The 23568-nt window shown below is 54.7% G+C and overlaps 9 protein-coding genes across 9 annotated transcripts; 7 read left to right on the top strand and 2 right to left on the bottom strand.

Annotated features, from left to right (window-relative positions):
- Positions 1 to 922: 922 nt before the first annotated feature.
- Positions 923 to 2447, top strand: ACO1O0_000516 (Clr5 domain-containing protein; the record flags this gene model as incomplete). Its single annotated transcript, XM_083190015.1, has 2 exons — positions 923 to 1113; positions 1172 to 2447. 2 exons carry the CDS (start codon positions 923 to 925, stop codon positions 2445 to 2447), a joined length of 1467 nt encoding a protein of 488 aa, XP_083053874.1.
- Positions 2448 to 3649: 1202 nt separating this feature from the next.
- On the top strand, positions 3650 to 4525 carry ACO1O0_000515 (DnaJ domain-containing protein; the record flags this gene model as incomplete). Its single annotated transcript, XM_083190014.1, has 3 exons — positions 3650 to 3741; positions 3836 to 4394; positions 4448 to 4525. 3 exons carry the CDS (start codon positions 3650 to 3652, stop codon positions 4523 to 4525), a joined length of 729 nt encoding a protein of 242 aa, XP_083053873.1.
- Positions 4526 to 5467: 942 nt separating this feature from the next.
- On the bottom strand, positions 5468 to 6416 carry smb1 (small nuclear ribonucleoprotein-associated protein; the record flags this gene model as incomplete). The annotated part of the gene is made up of 5 exons (XM_083190013.1): positions 5468 to 5583; positions 5647 to 5734; positions 5785 to 6084; positions 6140 to 6211; positions 6393 to 6416. The coding sequence occupies 5 exons, from the start codon at positions 6414 to 6416 to the stop codon at positions 5468 to 5470; spliced, it is 600 nt and encodes a 199-aa protein (XP_083053872.1).
- A 356-nt stretch (positions 6417 to 6772) lies between these two features.
- RPL11 (60S ribosomal protein uL5) lies at positions 6773 to 7412 on the top strand (the record flags this gene model as incomplete). Its single annotated transcript, XM_083190012.1, has 3 exons — positions 6773 to 6917; positions 6979 to 7061; positions 7119 to 7412. The coding sequence occupies 3 exons, from the start codon at positions 6773 to 6775 to the stop codon at positions 7410 to 7412; spliced, it is 522 nt and encodes a 173-aa protein (XP_083053871.1).
- A 1454-nt stretch (positions 7413 to 8866) lies between these two features.
- On the top strand, positions 8867 to 11474 carry ATP1 (F1F0 ATP synthase subunit alpha; the record flags this gene model as incomplete). Its single annotated transcript, XM_083190011.1, has 7 exons — positions 8867 to 8938; positions 9163 to 9332; positions 9460 to 9516; positions 9571 to 9691; positions 9757 to 10222; positions 10629 to 11149; positions 11211 to 11474. The coding sequence occupies 7 exons, from the start codon at positions 8867 to 8869 to the stop codon at positions 11472 to 11474; spliced, it is 1671 nt and encodes a 556-aa protein (XP_083053870.1).
- A 683-nt stretch (positions 11475 to 12157) lies between these two features.
- Positions 12158 to 13414, top strand: ACO1O0_000511 (NADHX dehydratase; the record flags this gene model as incomplete). Its single annotated transcript, XM_083190010.1, has 4 exons — positions 12158 to 12233; positions 12296 to 12393; positions 12480 to 13208; positions 13283 to 13414. 4 exons carry the CDS (start codon positions 12158 to 12160, stop codon positions 13412 to 13414), a joined length of 1035 nt encoding a protein of 344 aa, XP_083053869.1.
- Positions 13415 to 18461: 5047 nt separating this feature from the next.
- On the top strand, positions 18462 to 20078 carry ACO1O0_000510 (uncharacterized protein; the record flags this gene model as incomplete). The annotated part of the gene is made up of 1 exon (XM_083190009.1): positions 18462 to 20078. One exon carries the CDS (start codon positions 18462 to 18464, stop codon positions 20076 to 20078), a length of 1617 nt encoding a protein of 538 aa, XP_083053868.1.
- A 665-nt stretch (positions 20079 to 20743) lies between these two features.
- RRD2 (peptidylprolyl isomerase RRD2) lies at positions 20744 to 22054 on the bottom strand (the record flags this gene model as incomplete). The annotated part of the gene is made up of 1 exon (XM_083190008.1): positions 20744 to 22054. The coding sequence occupies one exon, from the start codon at positions 22052 to 22054 to the stop codon at positions 20744 to 20746; it is 1311 nt and encodes a 436-aa protein (XP_083053867.1).
- A 241-nt stretch (positions 22055 to 22295) lies between these two features.
- RRP46 (exosome non-catalytic core subunit RRP46) lies at positions 22296 to 23158 on the top strand (the record flags this gene model as incomplete). Its single annotated transcript, XM_083190007.1, has 3 exons — positions 22296 to 22485; positions 22549 to 22706; positions 22763 to 23158. 3 exons carry the CDS (start codon positions 22296 to 22298, stop codon positions 23156 to 23158), a joined length of 744 nt encoding a protein of 247 aa, XP_083053866.1.
- Between the last annotated feature and the right edge of the window lie 410 nt (positions 23159 to 23568).

Genomic DNA, 23568 nt, shown 5'->3' with positions numbered 1-23568 from the left:
TACAGTCCTCAGTCGATGGTTTGTCCGGCCCCTCTGCCTGGGCTCAAGTGTTTCATGGTACGAGAGCCCACGCGGCAGAAAGGCCAGCGTGCAATTAAAAATTAATCTGGGGCACAACTGACGCTGCGATAATGATCCATGGTTTTAGGACTCGAGCAACACGGAGAAATCAATGTTGTGCCAGCCGCACGAAGAGAAAAAAGGAAAAGAGAAGCTCTCGCTTCGGACGCGCACCGAAATTTTTATGGGCGCCGGGAGAGCGGGGCCAGCGTGGCCTTAGTCATCCGGGAAAACCACGGACTTTGAGGAAACGTATTGCTAAATATCCCGAGTTCCAGCGAGTCCTTTTTGCGGATTTACCGAGTTTTTGTATTTATTATCTCACAGTCCAGAGCAATTAACGCAATATTTTTATGGGCTAGCTGTACCATTGCTACTATGTATATACGCAGTTCGAAAGTCGCCATCATGCTCCTGTCTGGATATTTTGCGGCTCAAGTTTACATCATATTGCCCACCGTGTATCATGCACCGAGGCCCCATCGTCCCATGCCGCCCCGTGATTGGCCTCAGTTGGACGCAGGGAACTTGTTCAGCCAATAATGCCGAGTGCTGACGCCTGCGAGAGAGAAAATGCCATGTTCATTGCCGAGCCCGAAGCTTCAACGACGAGACCAAGGCCCACGGCAGTTGGGCGACTATATAGCTACAAGGTTCTCCAGCCCCGGTCTACTTCCGTATTTACCATGGCCGGCCAGTTGAATTGTAGTCGTCGCAACCCCCGAATCCCGCTCCAGCGCGACCATGCCAGATAACCCGACGACATTCTCACAGAGTGGTGACGAGCAGATGATGTTATAGGAACGGCAGCACTGCTGCGCCTCTAAAGGGCAGTGCAGAACCAGTGTATCCCACCAGCGCTATGTCTCCTCTCCCAGTCCTGGCCCCGAGGCCACCAGGAGGTTCTCGATCCGACATTCCCTACTCCAGAGACCACACTGAGGCGGAGTGGGAGGCTAAGAAGGAGCTCATCGAGAAGCTCTACATCCAAGATAATCGCAAGCTCAATGAGGCCATGGCAATTCTCCAGTCCAAGTATGGCTTTGCTGCTACGTAGGTCCAAGCCTCTGTTTTCTAGCAGCGTGGGCGTGGGCTAACCATGTGCATTAAGAGAGCAAATGTATAAGAAGCGCTTGAAAAAGTGGAATATCAGAAAGCGGTCCTATCGGAAGAGTCAACCTCCTACTACCGATCTCATGCCTGCCCTGGCTCCGGGCGCCATGGACCAAGATGATGCTGAAATTGTGGAGGAGGGATCAAAGACGCCTAATTTGCACCAGCCCGCTGTATCCCTTGTCCGGGTGTCGACTCTTGAGCCTTACGCCGGCCTAGAGATTGTCTTAGGGAGTGTCTTTTCATGGAGCCAAGGCAAGCTCGAGACCCATTGCACCACATCAGACCCCATGTCCAAGTATCTCGCCAATCCAAACCAGCCGCCTATTCAAGACAGCCGGACCATGTACCGGACATTTGAGCTAGTCTTCGACCTTTGGGGGCGCAGGAAAGGAAACCTGGCCGGCATGGCTGCTCGGAAGGGCTTCTACGTGCTCGAGTATGTCCTAACCGAGGACCATCCAGACCTGGTGTGGCATGTCCTTGATACCATCTATGACATGGTGGACTCAGGTCACATTCAACTCTTGGGCATCTTTTTGGATCATGCCACCGTTCTATGCCACAGGCAGCTCCCGTCCCAGCACCCACTCCTACGAATCCTACGGCAGCTGAGGAAGTGCGACTACCAGACGAATCAGGGCCAGAAATATGTATGCCACCTCTTGCGGCAGGCATGGCTCCGAAATGTAGATGTCCTCGGTGAACAGATTGGGTCGCTCGCCCCGCAGCACCTCTGGCTGTATGAGCAGCTGATCTGGGACGGGAGAACTCGCCTACGGAAGAACAGCGACCTGAAGCGAAGAGGGGAGGGAATGACAGCTGCCCTGCAGAAGCTCATTGCAACTCGCGACCCCAGCACCGACGACCCCGACTCCGAGGGGCTGCGGCTGGAGGCTCTCATGCTCGAGTTCACGCAGATGGACCTCGGCGACAAGAAAAAGGCGGAGGAGCTCGCCCTAGGGCTCCTGGGGCGAACCGGGGACTCGGACACGGCAACACGCTCCAGTGCCAGGTTCCATGCCTACGCGCGCAAGATGTTGGCCAGAATCGACGAGGAGCGGCGCGACTGGGGCGCGGCGGAGCGGAATCTCAGACGGGCCATCGACAAACGAGAGGCAGCGCACGGGGCCAACAACAACCTGCGGGTTATCCGTGACATGTGGGTCCTTGCTAGTCACTTCCAGCGCACGGGGAGACAGGATGATGCGGATCAGGTGGCACAGGATGCCATTAATAGAGCGACACGGTATTTAGATGATATTCCTGGTTAGGCTGCCGGGGGGACTGGGTGACGCATTAAGTGGGCGTGGACAGTCTTGGATACAGTAAACGCAACAACAGGAGATTCTAGGCCAGGGAAACAACCGCTCTCAAGTATACCTATTTATTTATCTATTGCCCTAAAAGCCACTGCGTGTATCTAAGCGATGGTACAGGGAAAACCAACAATATTCCCACTCGGTGGGATATCAAGGTCCTTTCGCTTTACTGTTTGTGCTTCGCTTTCCCCGTCCTCCAGTTACTCGACCTTACACACATCACATCTTCACCAGAACGGCCTTTAAAGTTGGTCTCCCTTACATCCTGCCTACTTCCTGGGTATTCATCTAATTCTTTGTCCTCCTAGCACCAGCTCGACACTATGCCCCTTCAGCTCAGCTCCTACAAATCACCCCCCGGTTCGCACAGATTTCCAGGAGTCCTTCTTCTTCAACTCCATACCTCCACTGCCCCCCTAATATGTTGTTTCATCCACTTCTTTAGTCCCAAGAATAGGCTAACATCCAAAGGTCCAGCTATAATGGAGCACTCTCAACTGGTGGTCGAGTGCTTTAGGACATTGCGGATGATGATCGCGGTACTTCTCACCATTCCCAGCTTCCACCGCCGCATAGATATCTTGCCATGTAGGGATCGCTTTTACGCCGCCCTCGTGAAGCTTGACGAGATCATCAAGAAGTGCAATCGACCTGAATACACGCCGTAGCCCGTTGGGTGTGAGGAGCCAGAGACAGATGCTAATCATGATGGACAGAATGAACCACAGGAAGACAAGAGGCAGGACTATGTTCCGGCCCATTAACTACCCTAGTTGGCTAAGTAGTGAGGTCACATAGTATAAAAATCGGTATCGCATGACCTGGAAGTCTGAGGTGGTTCTCTAGGTGGCATAGGGTAGGCAGGCGGCATGGTGAACATGAATGTGGCACAGGGAGTGTCAGAATCCGCCTGCAGCCACGTGGCACCGCCACACATGACGTTAACAACTTGCAAGCCCGTCGCCGTTGCCCTGTTTCTCAGCGTGAGAAGCTCACTCGCAACTCTCAGTCTCTCATCCTCTTCATCGCCCTGTTGGGATTATTCAAGAGCTTTTCTAGTATCATAGACCGTATTCGTAGAGGGGTCTGATCAATATGACTACCAGAGCTCCCCCCAACTACTGTACGTACGCCAGGTCTGCCCAACCCATCACATGCTGCCCCGAAACTCACACTCTTGTAAAGATGCCATCCTCGAGGTCCCAGAGACGGCCACAGCAAATCAGATTCGTACTGCTTACAAAAGGTATGTTCATCCCTCTTGGAACCCTCCTGTCCCCATCTGTTCTAGAAAGGGACTACACCAACAATGCGGGACTACGCAGCTGATATTCACCCAGGGCCGCCTTGAAGACTCACCCAGACCGTGTGGCCACGGACTCACCCGAGCGAGCTGAGCGTACCCGCAAGTTCCAGATCGTCAATGATGCCTATTACACCCTCTCGGACCCCACCCGCCGGCGCGACTATGACGCCCAGCGGAAACTCTTTGGCGGCAATAGGACCTCCTCAACCTCGACCCCGCCCGACCCCTTTGGCGACCCCGAGGAGGAGGTCCCTCCGGAGGCTGGCACGGGTGGGGCGAACAACGCCTACTCGTGGGCGTGGAACTTCTTCAACCAGGCGAGAGGCCAGCGCGCCAGCGCCGAGGACAGGCAGCGGGCCGAGGAGGCGCAGTTCAGCGACGTGTTCGAGGAGATGATGCGCGAGCAGGGAATGGCCGAGGATGAGACGAGCAGGCCGACGAGCAAGTTCTGGAGTATGATTGGGGGCGTGAGCGGCGGTGCGCTGGGCTTCATTGTCGCCAACGTACCGGGCATGGTTGCGGGTGCGGTGGCCGGGAACAGGCTCGGGGCTGTTCGCGATGCCAAGGGGAAGAGTGTATTTGCCGTATTCCAGGTGAGTTTTGTCCGCATGCCTCGGTCATGATGAAGCTAACTGTTGGACTCAAGGAACTTCCACAGGATGATAGGGCGCGACTCCTCAGCCAGCTGGCTGCGAGAGTCTTCAGCCATGCTGTCGGGGTCTGATTCGGGTGTAAGGGAACCAAGGTCTCGTAATAGTGTAGTAATAGGTATAATTTAGCCGTGCGAATCTGTTTTCAGTTCTATGATTTCTGAAAACGGCAACCATCCCTTGGGCTTTCTCGGAGATATCTGTTTAAAGGATGCTTTGGGCAATGGTCAACACTCGGCCCATCGTAAGAACAGGGGATGGATCTAATCTCCATGCTAGAGATATCCGCTATTACTTTAGCGATTGGTTCGACTTTTGCGCAGCATCATAGGCTGGGCATCCTTGCCATGATCTGGTCCTTTCGTTGTAGATCTTCTCGGTAATCCGCTCTTCACAATGAAGTTTCTAGATACTGTAGTGGCTTTCTATGAGCCTGCATCGATATGACAGAATTCGCATCAAGGCCTAGGAATTAGATACTCCAAAGTAATAACACAATCAGCTCCGTGAACTGGCACGCGTTGACAGATATCATGCACGAATGGTTGGAAGAAGAAGCTGGTCATGAGCGTGAGTATTACCGATCATCATCAGTCTCATAACATGAATGCATGCCAAGCTCGGCTATATCAGACCCCCAAACTCCATTGCAACCGTTACCAGATTAGCCTCTCTCAGTGCTATAGGGGCAATGGATGGAATAAGTTCCAGTCCTGCGGCGGATACTCCTTGGCCAGATGTCACCACGAGCTTCTATCACAGTCAGCCTCAGAAGGCTTGTTCGTATAGATGGCATGAATGGTCTCCAATGGCCACGTTAACATTGAAGTCTGAGGAGGAGTCGCATGGAAAAGAAGTCACATACATTTGCCTCCTGCTGATCTAAGGCTCAAGGACCCCTGGGTTTGGCTGTGATATCGCCATCCGTACAACCCGATTTTTCTTCCCCAGCCAAGGTATAAAGGGACCATTTCTAAACGTAAAGCAAACCCAAACTATCTTGCGCCTTAAAATGATTATCGCCGAGGGGGAGGGTTGAATCCAGGGGGAGGCGGGCCGCCAGCTGGGTTGAAACCCGGAGGAGCACCGGGGAAACCGCCAGGGCCAGGGGGGAAATTGCCGCCGGGGAAACCTGGGGGAGGGCCTTTGAAAGAGTTAAAATGGAATCGTGGAGCTCGGAATCGACCAAACATACCTCCTCGTCCAGCACCAGGGAAGCCTGGCGCTCCACCAAAGCCAGGGAAGCCAGGAGGCGGGGCACCTCCAACACCAGCAGCAGGGCCCTGCAACACGTTAGCTTGAGATATTTAGAGGTGGGTAGAATGATTCGTACAGCGAGCGAAGGGGGAGCTCCCCGTCCGGCGGGCTTGGCCACGCCGGGACCAGCACTGAGAGTCGAGCTGATGCCGCCTGGCGCGCTCTTGTTCAGCCTAGCGCTGGGGTCGGCAGGAGGAGGCGACTCGACAGAAAGGGAGACGATGTGTGCGCCGCGAACGATGGTCAGGCCGAGTGTCCTCTTCTCCTCCGTCTCAACTGTCTGAGCTCCCGAGCCGGAACCTGGCGCCGAGGGCCTGTTCTGTCTGCGCTTGACGCGTCGGAACTCTTCGGTATCTGCGAGAACGAGGTTCATGTGCTACCAGACGCGTTAGTGCGCGTCTTCAGATAAAATCAAGAGGACATCTCCGCACCTTATCAAATGCCAGCATCTGGCCCGTCATCGATCGTCCGTCGTTGAGGGTGACCCGCATCCGCCAGTTGATCTGACCAAGGCCAATTAGCATGCGCTCTATGTGTCACAGATAGATGCGTCTTTCAAATCGTATCGAACGCTGTTTGGGGCAGAGTAGAACGTACATAACCGGCCTAATTTGGAGCGAAAGCTTTGGTTAGCAACTCGATGCGCGAGACGGGCGGTGATGCCAGATGTTGGGGGGTGCATACCATCTTTCCTTGCTTGTTCGACATCTTGTTGGATTTGGGAGCTTGCTTGCGCAGCTCTTCTTGAGTTTCAAAAAATTGGTTTGTCCACGGAGCTCGTTCGCGACCGTGATGCTCTCCAAGTGCTGCTTGAAGGCGAGGATGAGGTCTGAAATTTGCGGAGCCTGATCGGACAGGCCAAAAGGTACAAGTTGAACGTACCTTAAAAGAGGCTAACCCGTATTTGGACACCGATGGTGACCCACTCTTTGGCGCCACAACTGTGAGGGCAGAGAAACCCTCGAATTTTCATGCCTCACAAAATCTCCCCATCTCCGCAGCATCTCTCAACTTGCGATCACCGACAAATTCAACCCCAACGCCCGTCGACTAACACCGCAGCAATGGCGTCCGAGAAGGCTAGCAACCCCATGCGGGAGCTCAAGATTCAGAAGCTCGTTCTGAACATCTCTGTCGGTGAATCCGGTGACAGGCTCACTCGTGCCGCCAAGGTGCTCGAGCAGCTGTCTGGTCAGACTCCCGTCTACAGTACGTTTTCCCATGCCTCCTGAACTGGTGAGAAGTCCTTCCAGCTAACACATCACCACAGGCAAGGCCCGTTACACTGTCCGTACCTTCGGTATCCGCCGTAACGAGAAGATCGCTGTCCACGTCACCGTCCGTGGCCCCAAGGTAAATAGCACCGACTTCCGGCACTTTCGATAGCACCTGGCGCTGACATCTGCAAAGGCTGAGGAGATCCTCGAGCGTGGCCTCAAGGTCAAGGAGTACGAGCTCCGCAAGCGCAACTTCTCCGAGACCGGCAACTTCGGCTTCGGTATCAGCGAGCACATCGATCTCGGCATCAAGTACGACCCCTCCATCGGTATCTACGGCATGGACTTCTACTGCTGCATGACCCGCCCTGGTGAGCGCGTCACCCGCCGCCGCCGCATGAAGTCCACCATCGGCTTCAGCCACCGCATCAAGCGCGACGAGACCGTCAAGTGGTTCAAGCAGCGCTTCGATGGCATTGTCCGGTAAACGGAGTCTAGTTGGGGGTTTGTCTTCACGGGATGGTTACGGCGAATTATGAGGGAAAAGGTCACACGGTCCATGTATTTGCGTTGCGTTTGCATCAGCTCTTGACTTGAATTCAGTCGAGCTACGGCCTCAGAGACCGACCGGCGCCTATGCCGGCTTCGTATATCCATCCATCTTGAATGTGATGCACGTCAAATCCATGCTGCTCCTCATTTTGATATACGAGACATTGCCCGTTGCCTCTGAATTCACCATGTGCACAAGATGGTACCACTCTCGAGGAGACTGGAGAAGACTCGTAGAGACCAGCGCCCTGAGGCATTCGTTGCTATTATGGGAGCAGGATTATGGACTATGTGCTATTGCTGCGATTTGCGATGTAGTAGTTAGCGTGTGTTGGGAGACATGCACCATTCTGGACAACTCGACGCAGTGCGGATGACTCGGACATCATGCGCTGCCTGTAATGTCGGCATTTTTGCCTGACATGTGTGGTTTGACCAGGATATACAGAAACCCCCAAGCGGTCGGCAAAGAACCCAAGACACCCTCATAATAATACACATAGTATTCCTAGGCATGCTCATATAGATATTAGCATTCCTATATATATCTATGATAGGTATTATAACATTCTATCTATACTCCGTACGGAGTACGGACTACCTGCTCGCTTTTTTTTTGTTGACCGCTTGACCGCATCCCAAACTCACAGATTGTTCGTTAATGCTGTATATGGTCAAGCAAATGCCGATATATAGCATAGGGAATGGAAAATTGTATTACGGATCGGCGGTGACCCTGCGCAATTCGTAGGTATATTTCGGCGGATTGAGGGTTATTAATATGTCAATGGCCGTGGTAACCTACGAGTGCAACTTCCCGAATAAGCGCCATGACAAAGTACGGGGTAATAGGCGGTAGCTCACCCATGGTGGTCTCTTAGGGGCCACTGTGCCTCGGCTTAGGCATTGAATGCATCTAGGCTGTAAGTAGATGTCTAATACGTATCGCAATTGAGATGAATGCCCTTTCACCATCGTCATTGTTGTAGAGTCGTGTCAATGGCAATGGGTGTTGATATGAAGACGAACAAGAAGGTGCCTCATTGCCTGAGGCTTGAGGTCCAGAGACGAAATTGACGGGTGGAGGACATCGCGCTGACGGAAATTGTGTTAGGCCTGCAAAACCAGCCAGGCCCAGGACATTCGGGTTCGGGATTTCCAGGGCAAAACCACGCACGGGCCGGGGATTGGAGGGATTGAGCTGAGACCCACATTTCTCCCTCAGAGTCTGCTCTCCGTCCTGTGGTTGCTGTCCGGTTCTTCTCTGCAAAATCTCCCCCAACTTGCTTTCTGCAAAGGCAGCACCACCAGCCTCAATCTCCCCTCCCCAATTGCACCTCGTTGCAATTGCTCTCCTTTCGTCTCCCATCCTCAGATACCTCCCTTAATATGTTCCGCAACGCTCTCCGCCAGTCCTCCCGCGCCGTGGGCGCCGTCTCTGCTGCTGGCAGGGTCGCTGCGGTAAGTCTCCTCACCCAGGCCCATCCGGCCGAGTCGACTCCCGCCCCAACGCCATCGAGAAACCCGCTGCGATCATCGTGCATCCATCCGAGAATGGCTCAGGGAGCTCAATTGAATTGATGGGCATAATTTGTCGAGCTTTTTTTGAGCTTCCTGGGCCCCCGAGTGCTGCGTCGGCAACATCGCAAGGCTGGACTTCGGCTAACTTGTTTTTCACCTCACAGGTCCGAAATGCCGCACCCGCCGCCCTGAACGGTGCCTCCATGCAGGCCCGTTCGTACGCCTCCGACGCCAAGGCCTCCCCGACTGAGGTTTCTTCCATCCTTGAGCAGCGCATCCGTGGTGTCCAGGAGGAGTCTGGTCTTGCCGAGACTGGCCGCGTCCTCTCCGTCGGGTATGTGGAGCTCGAAAAACGCGGATGGCCGACAGGGGCACTGGGCGTGATCCGGTGCCCCGACGCATCGCCTACCACAACAATCGATCTTTGCAGGGCCAAATCAGGCTGACGGGGTGATTTATAGTGATGGTATTGCCCGTGTCCACGGCATGGCCAATGTCCAGGCCGAGGAGCTTGTTGAGTGAGTGTCGCACTGTTCCGGTATGCCATCAATTATCTTCTAACGCAACCACAGGTTTGCCTCTGGCGTCAAGGGCATGTGCATGAACCTCGAGGCCGGCCAGGTCGGTGTTGTGCTGTTCGGTTCCGATCGTCTCGTCAAGGAGGGCCAGACCGTCAAGCGTACCGGTGAGATTGTGAGTCGAGACCAATTAGCCTACAACAACAAAAACACGAACTCGATAGTTAACCAGCCTACTAGGTTGATGTCCCCGTCGGCCCTGAGCTGCTCGGCCGTGTCGTCGATGCTCTCGGTAACCCCATCGATGGCAAGGGTCCCATCAAGTTCGCCGAGAAGCGCCGTGCCCAGCTCAAGGCCCCCGGCATTCTGCCCCGCCAGTCCGTCAACCAGCCCGTCCAGACTGGTCTCAAGTCCGTCGACGCCATGGTTCCCATCGGCCGTGGCCAGCGTGAGTTGATCATTGGTGACCGTCAGACCGGCAAGACTGCTGTCGCTCTTGATGCCATGCTCAACCAGAAGCGCTGGAACGACACCAACGACGAGACCAAGAAGCTCTACTGCGTCTACGTCGCTGTCGGCCAGAAGCGTTCTACCGTCGCCCAGCTTGTCAAGACCCTCGAGGAGAACGACGCCATGAAGTACTCCATCGTCGTCGCCGCCACCGCCTCTGAGGCCGCTCCCCTCCAGTACCTTGCCCCCTTCACTGGTAAGTCTTTGTTTGCTCTTTCCTTGGTCCTTCCTTCCCCGAGTCTGTTTGCCTTTCCTTATTATGTCTTGCCCCACAATCCGTCAACAAGATGCACCTCCGGCAAGTCGCTGCTGCGAGTGCATTGGAGACGGAGGAAGGGGCTAGACCGGCTCTCGATAGAGCATAGATTCCTGAGCACCCGAATTTTTCCAGGAGACCGAGAAAGATCTCAATATGGATCTCAATACCCTTTGGAGACTGTCTACTCTTTTTAATCGTCACCAAAACGGGGGCCGCCCGTGCAAGCTGGCAGCTCCTTCTGGACTACACAGCATCTACATCTTCACTTTCTGGGCTTCTGTTCACACATGGCTTCAACTACTATTTTCGATCCTGTTCATTATATGCTAATTATTTTTGTTAGGAGCGTCTATTGGTGAGTGGTTCAGAGACAATGGCAAGCACTCCCTGGTCATCTACGACGATCTGTCCAAGCAGGCCGTTGCCTACCGCCAGATGTCTCTGCTGCTCCGTCGTCCCCCCGGCCGTGAGGCTTACCCCGGTGACGTCTTCTACCTCCACTCGCGTCTTCTCGAGCGCGCCGCCAAGCTCAACAAGCACCACGGCGGTGGTTCCATGACTGCCCTGCCCATCATTGAGACCCAGGGTGGTGATGTGTCCGCTTACATTCCCACCAACGTCATTTCCATTACCGATGGCCAGATCTTCCTTGAGTCCGAGCTGTTCTACAAGGGTATCCGCCCCGCCATCAACGTCGGTCTGTCTGTGTCCCGTGTCGGTTCCGCCGCTCAGCTCAAGGCCATGAAGCAAGTCGCTGGTTCCCTGAAGCTCTTCCTTGCCCAGTACCGTGAGGTTGCTGCCTTCGCTCAGTTCGGTTCTGATCTTGATGCCGCCACCAAGCAGACCCTGAACCGTGGTGAGCGCGTAAGTTGAATCACTTGATCTTATGCGATTGTCAGAGCAGATAGGCTAACCATCTCTACAGCTGACTGAGCTCCTGAAGCAGAAGCAGTACTCCCCCATGGCCGTCAACGAGATGGTTCCCCTCATCTACGCCGGTGTCAACGGCCATCTCGATCACGTCCCCGTCAACCGTATCCTTGAGTGGGAGGCCGACTTCATCAGCCACCTCAAGACCAACGAGACCGAGCTGACCGCCACCATCGACAAGGAGGGTGCTCTCAGCAAGGAGCTTGAGGCTCGCCTCAAGGACACCGTCATCACCTTCACCAAGAGCTTCCTCGGTTAAGCAACACATTAACTAGAAGAAGCCGGATGCCACGGGTGTGCATAGAGCGGGGCTTGAGAACGGAACCTGGTGGCTATACCAAGATAACTGTTATGTCGTTTATTTCCTCTAGAGGCGGAGGGAGCGAGCGACAGGTGATGTAGGGAGAATCGCCAGTCGTACCACCATTGTAAATTAGAGCTCAAAAACTCAATTGAAGCCCTCCATTTCCTTTGTTCTGCAACAGAACAATCTTTCCACAGATCTCATGAGTTGGCTTTGTTTCGTCGGGTTGCCTTCCCACAGCAATGGGGTTGGGCAGATGGTGGTGGTGCTACTGTCAGTGACATCATAAGCTTGTCAGGGAACATTCGCACCTGTCGCTTTTGGTTTGAAAAAAAAAACGACATGGTTTTTTAGCTAGTTCATCCGAAATACATCAGATTCATCATCTCTATCTCATATTCTGACATCGTTGCTTGATTGTGTAGAGGCTGGTATCGACAGGTGCGCGTGTTTTGTTGCTTGTTGGCCGCTGACATTCGACGTCAATCTAGACTCAGCACTGCGCCATCGACTTTACCACTCAAGACCTCTGAATGCAAGGAACCTGATCTCCAGGATACACGACAGAGCTGACCCCCGGCTCTGCTTTTATTATATTCTCGCCAAACAGAATGTCGATGACGAATTCTGCACCCGACATGTCGGCCGCAACGAAAGGAATCCTGGCAAAGGTCCAGCGGATGGTCCCGCCCATGCTGGACAAGTTCCACAAAGGTACAGAGCTCTGCCGTCGATGATTTCTCATCATAACTCGAGGCACTGCTTACACTCCATAGGCCAGCTGGGGCGCATAGCCGTCATTGGCGGCAGTGAGGATTACACGGGTGCGCCTTACTTCTCTGCCATGGCCAGCGCCAGGCTTGGCTGTGATATGGTGCGTGCGTCCTGACAGACGACGACCTTACCCTCGGGCGGGCGGGGACGATGACCATCTCTGGCTGACATCTCTGCGCATGGTAGTCTCATGTCATCTGCACTCCCGGGGCCGCTGCCGTCATCAAGACATACTCGCCTAACCTCATGGTCCACCCGCTCATGCGGCAGTCCCCTCCTGGGCACCAGGCTGAATCATCGCCGACGTCCACGCACGGCACGAAGGTCACGGACCCCGACACAGACCCAGAGCGCATATCCGCTCGCGTAATTGACATGCTCCCGCGGCTCCATGTCCTCGTCGTCGGGCCTGGTCTTGGCCGCGACCCGCTCATGCAGACGACTGTGGCGCGTGTGATTCGGGCCGCCCGTGAGAGAAGCATGCCGGTCGTCCTCGACGCTGACGCGCTGCTGGTTGTCCAGAATGACCCGGATCTGGTGAGGGGTTACCGCGAGGCGGTACTGACGCCTAACGTGGTCGAGTTTAAGCGCCTCTGTGATGCACTCAAGGTTGACATTCAGGCTGACAGGGAGACGGGGAAGGTAGAGGCTCTGGCGAAGGCCCTGGGAGGGGTCACCATCATAGAGAAGGGGGGAAGGGACTTCATCTCCGATGGCAAGACCACGTTGATTGGCGATTTGCAGGGCGGCAAGAAGCGAAGCGGCGGCCAGGGGGATACCTTGACGGGTGCAGTAGCGACCTTCTTGGGCTGGAGAAAGGCATACATGGATGGGCTGTGGGACACTGGCAAGGACAAGCTCTCGCCAGAGGAGATGATAGGGCTGGCGGCCTTTGGCGGGAGCGCAGTCACGAGGGTACGTGGGACCACACGCTTTGATATGAGTCAAGGACGGAACACGGCGAACAGAAAGCTAATAATAGAGAACAGGAATGCTCTCGGCTGGCCTTTATCAAGAAGGGGCGAAGCCTTCAGGCCAGCGACTTGACCGACGAGGTCCACAACGCCTTCTTGAACTTCTTTAGCGAGGTTGATGACGACACGGAAACTTCGAAGCTATGAAATCGGTTCTTACAGCCACCAGTTCGAGCTGATGCGTTTGCCATCACGTCTACATGGGTTCACATTTCTACCGGTCTCGTGAGGCGGGTCCCGCGGAGAACCTTCTGTCGAGAGTCACCAGGACGGGGTATACGTATTGGTCACCGAACTCCCGGGCAACCCGTGCGCTCTGTGTCTTACGGCCACCGTCAAGACGAGCAGGCGTGGGACATGGAGATTATGGGGAACGGTCGTGGGTAGATACTCGTAGAGATCAAGGTACGGATACAGCTGGTAGATCTCCACATGAATCTGCGACTGAGGTTCTTGGTCACTGGATCTTTGTACTGTGGGAAATAGCACGGCATTGACCCTGCGTCAAAAGTGTCATAGGTTGACAAATCTGGCAGTATATTGCCGCTCACTTGTTGCTTGGCGGGAGAGCACGAAGGATTTGGGCGTATCACTCTGTGGTCTCACGAGTCATGGTTTTTTTGGGCCAACGTCACGCTGGGATTTTCCAGCAGTCAACTGGAAAGAACGTACGAGTATAGACAACAGCTAATGTATTACCTCATTGAAGGGACAGGTTAATAATACTAACGGCCAAGTTGGCAAGCAGTCGGCAAAAAGCGAGACACCAACAACCCTTCATACAGGTACCCACGGTGCTTCGTGGGATCGAATGCTAACATGAAAACAATAGTCGCCTATTATACACATACATATTTATTTATATATGCCCTAAAGTACTCGCAAATATAAACGAAGTATACTCGTACGAATATGCCTACGAATACTCCGCATGTGTATTAGTATTATGATAGTGTCTCGGGTTTTTAGCCGACTGCTTGCTTGGCTATTCTTGGTCGAGGGTGGCTGTGTGGCTGAACGGCTATCATAAGGCTTACCATGGCCACACACCACGATCCAAGACAGGGGGAAAAGAAAAGAAAGAGACTGTGGGCTGATGTACTCCGTACAAGGTGTGAGTGGCGTTAGCAACAAGCTGGTGTTGGCATGACCGAAATTGAGGACCGGGAGGATGGGAAACTGGGCCAAACGTCGAACTCGGGAACTTGGAACTAATGTCAGGTACGCCCCAAGTCTGAGCAATCTTAGCCGCGAGACAGTTTGTGACTGGGGCTGATTAGCGAGACGGTAGACCATACAATGGCCGGCATCTGGACGAACAACTATTAGGGCCGACAGCCCCAGCTGAGACCCTGCATAGATAGTCGGGTTCTGTTTCAAACTCCCGTTTGGAGTCGTTTCCAGCACCTTGTTACTACCACGGCCAATGGTCCATAGCTATGACCGCTGGGCAGGGTTCGGGTACTCGTAGTCAGGGGGCCAACATGTGCTCTCATTCATTTGGGAAGGATTCGGACGATTCTACTACATCCGTATTATTACGGCGTAATACCCCATACTAACTTAAAAGCAGACTTTTTCAAGACGGGACGAAAAAGTGGCTGTGGAACTTGCAGAGCTCGATCGCCCGCAGATCTGAGAGCCCGACGACGACGGGTGAAGACAAGTTGGATGGACATCTGACTCCTCAGCCCGAAAGTAAAGAAATACAATGCTGGGAGCAATCTAGATTGCTGGACTTTCGGATATACTTGTCAGCCCAAAATCCAGTATTATGTGTGATAAAATCTACTTGACGATGATATTTGGCGAGCAAGTCCGGCAGGCCTCTATTATCCGTAGTCAAGAAGAAACCTGTTGGCCGAATTGGTCCTTCAAGGCCCCCGTGACGAATTCTGCATCTTACGTACGTATTTGGCTCGACAGCGGGAACTATTTTACTAATGAGTTTCGAGGCCCATCCCGTCTGTCACGTTACCGGTTGCCGAAGAGCCACCTTCACCAACCATGAGGTTCAGCCGTGACGGCCTGATGCATGCAATTAGCGGGCCGGCATCCCCGTCGGTGATGTGGGTAATAGTTGGAACGGCTCGCTCATGAGTCGCATATGAGGCTGCGTTTTTCCGAGCTCAACTCCACTATATGTTGGGCATAGTTTTAGGCGGTCTGAGAGACGTTATTTAGTACAGGGCGGTGATCGGAAGCAATTCGTGTTTCTCTGAAAGAGAAGGAAGGAGTAGGCATCAATGGTCGACACCATGGGCCACCAGAGTGTTCAGGAGCAACAGGCACGACCTTGGCCCCGTGACCGTGATACCAAGACGGGAACCAGAGTTGCAATTTGAGCCGCGCTCCGACCAGTCGTTAAGCAAGAGAAACTCCACGAGTCGTTTCGGGGATCATTGGCTCAGGATGTCGCAGTTCGAGGCGCAGGTGTTTTACCTGGGCCGTCCCACGAAGCATTGGCGGTTCCTGCCCACACGAGGGCGAGAAGAGGAGACGACGGGGACCACCACATATTCGGCAGCCGGTGGAAAATCCATATTGTGCTGCGGTTCTATTAGTATCAGTATCCGTTTTACTCGTACCAACAGCAACGGCTGAAGACGGTTGGAGCCTTGGAGGTCAAAGCACAGAACGTAGATTGGTGGGGTTTACTCCATACTGCCGGGTTGGGTCCTTGTTGGTGCTTTCTTGGTGATGGCTGCAAAGGCGCGCGCAAGATGTACGAGTACGGAGTACTTGCTTTTGATTAGGGCGGTCACTCTCTAAGTTGTTGGAACTTGGCAACGGTGTAGATGTCCAAGCTAAAATGGTTCGTCGCACCACATATCTGTATGTTGTGGTACTACCACCGGAGTTCAGGGTTGGGTTCTCCGAAGGCGGGGACCCCGAGGATCAGCGTCATCGGGCGGCGGACGCTCCCTCGATCGGGGTGTTGGGGGGGCTAGCAAGAGAGCAAGGCATTGTTGAAATCGACTTGGATCGCCTCAGTCGAGGCCAGGGCCCGATGGCCATGGCAAGAGGGGAAAACGACGCCCTTGGCGGGCCGGATGGAGGTAGAAAACCACCCTTACACCGTATTATTCGCTGAGGTATTACGCTCCTGATGACGATGGGAAAGAGTCTTCAGCCGACTGGGGGCACTAGCGGAACGGTATTTCTTCTGGGGGACGCGCCTTAGCTGCAGTCGGACGCAATTGGATGCAAGGTGGAAAGACAAAAACTGTGCAGGGGTTGCATCCGACAACGTGTCTGCCAGGAAAGCGACCAACAAGAGCACTCTGTCGTTGTCGATTGTTGACGAAGCTGATGAGAAGGCCGCGAGAGAGAGAAACTGTGTGTGTGGTGTGGTATCGGAACCTGGGGAAAACGCGTTGACAGCTCCGGTCTGAGCTGGGGAGAGTCACTGTCATTAGACACTGGATGGCCGTCCCGAGCCCCAAAGGTGCAAAGCCGAATCTAGGAGGATCAACCGCAGAGCTCTTGGGAAGCGGGGAGACTGGAGAATCCAACAGTGGACAAGGTCCCATCTCCATTCTGTCATGTGGCATCCGTACCTGAGGTATCGGAGATGAATCCATAGGTCGCAACTCGTCTCGTACTCCGTATCCGTACTAGGTACGTAGTAGTATTGGCAATTGGGAGTCTGGGACCGTTGGAGTCATCTTGGGACGTGCCCACCCTGGACGACAGGGGCCGCAAGGGCTGCAAACTTTCAGGTTCAGCAAACTTCAAAAGGCACCTCGGCGCTAATAACTCGGAAGTTTGCTCTTTTAGACCCTGTAGGTAAAGTACTTCGTCCAGGGTGTCAGTGCCATGGATTTTAGGCTGGCAGAGTGGCAACCCGTACGGAGTAGTCCCGTACCTACCCATCTGGATGGCACTGGCAATTCCATGGCAGTTGGCTCTTGGCAGGCAACTCGCCCCCGACCACCCCGTTGTTGCCCCGCACGGGGCACCTCCTGTCCGAGAAGCGACTCACCCAGTAGCCCTTGCCTCGGGCGCTCTTTGCTTTGTTTTTCTTCTGGGCCCCGAATTCGTTCGAGGGGCTGCTGGGACTGCATCATGTCTCAGCCCGGACTACGCTTTCCATCTTCTGCTTCGCCAATAAGGAGTGCTGGCTGAGAGGGTCCAGGGAACACTAGAGGCTGTCAGTGAGAAGTACCTACCAGCAACACCGTACTCGTAGTAGCAACGGATAAGATGCCTTGCAGCTGGGAGCCCACCATCAACTGAGATGTGGTCCAGCCACAAGCGTGTAATGCGTGATGCGGCTCGTGACGGGACCTTGAGAGGGTGCGCCAGTGAGATGAGAGACGAGAAATCTAGTACTGACCGGTGTATGATCATGTACAGGTCCATCACTACCTGCTCACTTGTCATGCTGTTTAAGGCCTCCCTTCCCTTAACTCGCCCTCGGTCTTGCCCTTCCTTCTGGGATGCACAACAGCCACCTCCTGCCTCACCTATCTCCTCTCTGTGTCGTGACCCCCTCTTTTGACAGTCTCTTGCTTCAGGGCAAGAGGCGACACCGTCCTGGTAAGTGCGTTGGGTTATCGACCGCCACTGCTATCACATCATCGACCGTTTGGCACGCTTTCACATCACCAACAACTTGATCTCACTCTCACGCACCTCACTAAGCTTGGCCTAAGCTCGCCCCCAACAAGCTAAATATTTACGTGTACGAGTAACTGACACTGGGAATTCGACTCAGTTACTTGGATTCCTACTTCTTTCTTTTTTCTCTCACCGCATCATTGAGAAAACTACATCGCTTGTGCGGTTCACTTATTGTAATCGCCGGCGGCTTCAACTCCTTCAAGACTGCCCCAGTCCCCCGCACCTTGCGCCCACTTACACCGTCGTCGAGGCATCCCTACCACAACATAACTGCACCGACACGACCCTAAATCGGCACTCGAAAGAGCTAGCATCAACGGCTGTGCTTCACTGCGGAGTGTAGCACAAGGCAAAGCACTACTGCACACGGCGGCGCCCACTTGATCTGCGCTATCAACATAAAGCCATCGTGCCTTGGCCTACCCATGTCTAGTAGCCTTGTGTAATTGCCTTTCTCATCGCAAGACTCTGTGATCAGGTATGGTTCCTCAAGTCGCACAGCTTGCTGCAAGACGCTTCAACTAACACAGATCCAGTCATCCTAGGCCATCCCCCAAAAGACATCGCCATGGCCAACCGCTTCGAAAGATTCTTCTCCGCGAAGCGCAAGGCGTCCGTTGTCTCCAGTAGAACCTCGACTGCGCCCTCTAGTGCCCCGAGCAGCCCTACAGAACCCTCGACAGGGGCGTCGTTCCCGTCACCGTCATTCATCAGACCCAAAACTTCTCGTATGGCCGCGCGGGAGGAGTTTCGCTTCAAGCAACCTACCAAGTCTTCCATGGACCCTTATGAGTTACTCTCTGAGCGTCACGCGTCGACTGATAGCAGCTGCTCCGAAAACACTGCCGCCCCGCCTAGTTTGGAAACGCTCCACGCTCATTCCTCAACCTTTTGCAGCGACCAACGTGAGGAGCTGGCTTCAGTGCTTCGAGGATTCGAATTTCCTACACCTCCTCTTAGCCGGAAAGGTAGCATTGCCCCTCCGGGGGCCGAACTAGGCCCAAGTCCATTTCCCAACGCTCTTGGGTACCAAACCTCACGATCCGTATCACCGGCCAAGGTGGAAATGCCAACCTCAAGGCTGGAGACACCCCCTTCATCTGAACCAGAGGACAGCCCCTTATCTCAACGGAGACCCAAGGCCAAGAAACTTCAGATCGTTCCTCATACTACAGCCCCCGTTACTCCAGAATTATTTCCTGAGATTGGCCCCGTGTCCGATTGGCAACTTCATGAACACAAACCAGTCGACATACTCGATGAAAGGTTATTCGAGGATTTTCAGATGCAGCTAGAAAAGACGTTTGGAGAATCGAGTTTCAGCCAACACCTCGCTCAACCGGAATTCCTGGCCCCCGAGCTCCATTTAACGGCTAATCTCATGTCCCATAACCTTTCTCATGTGGGAGAATACCTCCAAGAGCCCGATTTCGATGAGTTCTTCAGCCTCAGCGACGATAATGTTGCAGAACCCGAGTTCGAAAACAGTGCTTCACCGAACCTAGAGCAAGGACCAGCAACACTGACGCCGTCGGCCCCGTCACTACCGCTCCGTGATCCTCCGCTCCTTACCCTCGAACACCCCTGCGCCAGCCGCCCAGCTGCCGTTGCAGCATTTGAAGCAGCCCGTATCGCCAGCCGGTACAAATTTGACATGCTTTATGTTGTGAACCTATGGCCCGAGGCCCCTTCCTCCCAAGCGACAGCGCAGGAGGGTCCAACTGATTCTATCCAGGGCATGACGGGCCGCCTTCTAGCGGCCTATGGGCTGCACAACGGCCCATCGCCCTTCCAGATTTCAGCAGAAGTCCACACAAAGGTTTTGCGGTCTGAAGGTTGGGTGGAGTACCTTGATGACAAGGCTCTGAATGGCGACTTTAGCCACGCTTATGCCTGCTCTTTCTACCCCGGCCAGTATGAAGAGAATCGTTTCACCGTTGGGGTTAATTCCCACTTAAAGAGCACGAATGCCGTTGATCGAGGTATTGTCTTTGCAGCATACCGCAAGCCAGGAGCGAACGGCTCAATCCAGTACTCGAACTCGGAAGAACTGGCGGTCCTACGTCGAGACGTTGAGGCCATGGTGGAAATGCTCATTGATGTCCACGTCGCTAGCAGACTGCGCCAGCCTCCTCTATTGACCCGATATTCCAACGAGACCGGACCGATGCCGATCGCGATTTAATTCAATGGCCAAGGTTCTTGGTTTGACATCGGGCTGCGAGGAGAGCAAATACGACGCTTAAAGACTCCTCAGAATCGACCTGTCCCGTCACAACAGGTCACTCACGATCCTTCTCGTTCCCTTTTCTTCTTATTTGTTTCTGTTTCCAAGATACCTGATGGGTGGTTAATCTCGAATTCGCATGCGTGTTTGATTCTGAATGACAATTGACGGCGCAATGGTTTGCCCTCTGGACAACGTGTTATGGATGAAAGGTATAAACAGTTGGGGCGGTATGGGTAGTTTGGTGTAGGGGGTAATTTCTTATTTCCAAACATGGCCTTGATCAGGCACATTTCATATGTCAGCGGCTCAAAGAAGGCCCGCTGATGTTTCCCCCCAGGGGGAAGGATAGCCTGAAATAGAAAGGCTAGTGGAAGGTTTCGGTAGATAGTCTGGCACATATAGTGTATGATCATATGATGCCCGAGAACAAATAGAAAGGGATTTCCTCGAAGAGTAGCACTGTTTCCCATGATCACTGGCATGTTAATGCTCAGGCACCACCTACGTCTGTCAAGAGATGCAGAATGCAAGACTAGCAGTAGCTATTCTCGTCAAAGCTATCTATATGACTCCGTAGCGAGGAAGGCGTTCGCAGATCCTGGGAAAGCTGTGCACTTTGTTCAGTCAAAAGGAATTCTCCGCAGGGTCTGCCCTTGTCCTCTTTTCTTCATCTCTTGAGCCGCCGCAATACTGCTAGGGACCTTGATTCCACAACAATCACCCCAGCCCGTGCCGTCATGGCCGTGGCCCGTGTGGTCGTGCCCGTCACCCACCACCACCTCCTCCTCCGCCCCGGAATCCTCGGCGCCGTCCTCAGCCTCCTCGCTCATGCCTTCAGCGGCGGGGATGAGGCTACCGAATAGAAAGTGCTGCATGACGGGGAGCTTGCCGAGGACCTCGGCGACGAACATGCGGCGCATGCCGGCGTCGATCTTGGTCCAGGAGCGGGCCGAAGAGATGTCATCGAGCATGGGGCTGTGCCAGCGGAGGCCCTTGACCGTCTTTGTCGAGTTGACAAAGGCGATCTGGCCGAGGTAGAGGTACTCGGCGGCGGACTCCTCGAGGGTGAGGTCCTGGTGGATGGAGCGCGGGGTGATGTACGGGTGGTGGAGCAGCTGCGAGGCGCCGAAGAGGAAGGGGAGGAACTGGTAGTCATCGAGCCCCCACACTCCGTGCGAGCCGGCGGGCTCGAGGTAGTAGGCCATCTGGACGATGCGCATGACGGCGAGGTATCGGGGGAAGACGCGGAGGACGAGGGCCCGGAAGTCGCGGTCGGGCTGGAGGGCGCGGAGCTGGTACAGGCACAGGAGCCACATCATGAAGTTGAGCTCGTGGCCGGAGCCGTAGTCTATGCGGTTGCGGTTGCCGAAGGAGTGGTCCAGGTAGGTGGAGATCTCTGCGATGGCGGCATCGTCGCTGATGCCCAGCGAGCGGTGCCATCGGGGACTAGCTTCGCGGGCAAGGTCGAGGAACCCGCGGAAGGCCTTGTTGCCGAAGCGGGAGCCGCCTTGCTCATCGGGCGGAGAGCGGGCGACAAGCTCCTCCGCCTCACCGAGGATGGCGAGGATGGCCTTGACGGTATCGCTGAGGTCTTCATCCTTGACAGCCGAGCATGGTGTGTCGACGACGGCATCAGCGAGGCCGAATATCCAGGCCTTGATGAGCCGGTCGGTCGGGGATTTCTGGAATAGTTCGTGGTCCTCCCTCGAGAGGATGCGGCGCGTCGGCGTCTTGAAGGTCCAGCCGGACGATGTGTCTGGGGGCGGAGGGAGCGCGGGCGTCTCGGGGACAGGCGTGGGGTTCGCAGGGCCAGGACGGCGTTTGCGAGGTTGGATCCTGGGGATGCGGTCTTTGAGGTTGGGGATGGAGGATGCGTCGGGCTGTTCGGGTGCAGATGGGGCCGGCGACTGGGTTGGTGAGTTTGAAGCCATGATGATTACTTGGTAAATTGTACCAAATGTATTCGTATGTGTGTGGTTGCTTGAGGTAAGTTGAAGCTTGGGCAAGGGTCTCCCGTCTAGGTCGATATGAGGCTAGTGGCGTTTGCTAGTGACACCGCGGGGCGGCCTTAGCTCATCGCCTAGATCGACATGGGTTGGATCTCATTCAGATTTTAGAGACTTCCTGCATCTCCAGACTGCCCCAGCGCCAGCACCTCCAAATTCCTCCAGGATGGCTCCCTCAGCTCAACCGAGCGCTGAGCTATCGCAGCTCCCCAAGGCCGATGGATCAGCAACTTTCTCTTATCAGGGATACGCCGTGACGTCGGCCGTGAATGGCCCTGTCGAGGCGCCAAGGCGAGATGAAAACGCCTTCGAGGCTCTCGTAGATGTCAACGTCCGACCCGCAGCCGGCGTGGGAGGTGAGTGTTCAAAACCCCCAATGTCCAGTTGTATAGCACGGAACGGCTCACCTTCATCGACAGGAACTGCGGAGCGCCAGCTCGAGTCCATCCTACAGTCCGCCCTGCGGCAGCTCATCCCCGTCCGGGATTTCCCCCGAAGCATGATCCAGGTGACACTACAGGTGGTTGAGACGCCAGAGAATGCATACGAAAACACCAAATTGGTTCAGGCTCAGCTGGTGCGCAGTTACTACAGCCCCCTTGTTGAACAAGTTTGACTCACATCTCTACGCAGAATCTTGCTATGATCCCTGCCCTGCTGCATGCTGCTATCCTCGGCCTGCTGACAGCAGCGGTGCCTCTAAAGACGATAGCGACGGCAACTTTGCTCGCCATATCTGAGGGCTCAGGCGACATTATCGTCGGTCCGACCGCCGTGGAGGCCAGCCGGGCGACCTCTGTTCACGCCGTCGGATTCACGTCCGACGAGGAGCTCCTCCTGGCCGAGAGCGAAGGGTCATTCTCCCCCGAGGAGTGGGGCAAGGTTCTCCGTGAAGGAGAGCGGATATGCTGCCAGCAAGTGGGCGAGGATACAGCCATGGGCGATAATGGCCTCGAGTCTGCGAGCATCAAGGACTTTATCCGGGCTGCCATGGAGGCCAAGGTGGCGGCAGACCTTCACTGGAAATGACGTGGCTAGATAGCCAAGCTTTGAATTCCACGGGAAGATGATGCGCAGAGAGCTCTCAACCGGGAGCAGCGTCCGCACAGATCGGGGAATTCGATACCCTTCCTGAGTGAGGGATGAGTCTCATAGCAGCAGCCCGTGATGCTACGGCGTTGCGCGTCAACATGGGCCGACGAAAAGCCTCGACAAAGCAACAGGCCAGATAACTACAGGTGACCATGCAGAGGTATTTGGCGGCTTCTGCGGCGTTGGCAGAGGTCTAGATGCTCGTCTTGGCATCAGTGATACCAGAGCGTTGCGTCAGATATTAGTTGGGCGGTTTGGGCGGTTTGGGCGGTTTGGGAATGGTGTTTCAACCCAGCCTCAGAATACAAAGGGGAACGTCGCAGGTCCGGCAAGAGCTGGGAGACGCC

This window comes from Amphichorda felina (genome assembly GCF_050947745.1).
Source record: "Amphichorda felina strain 45539 chromosome Unknown scaffold_1, whole genome shotgun sequence".
Lineage (NCBI taxonomy): Eukaryota > Fungi > Ascomycota > Sordariomycetes > Hypocreales > Bionectriaceae > Amphichorda > Amphichorda felina.
This window is presented reverse-complemented; position numbering and strand designations above follow the sequence as displayed.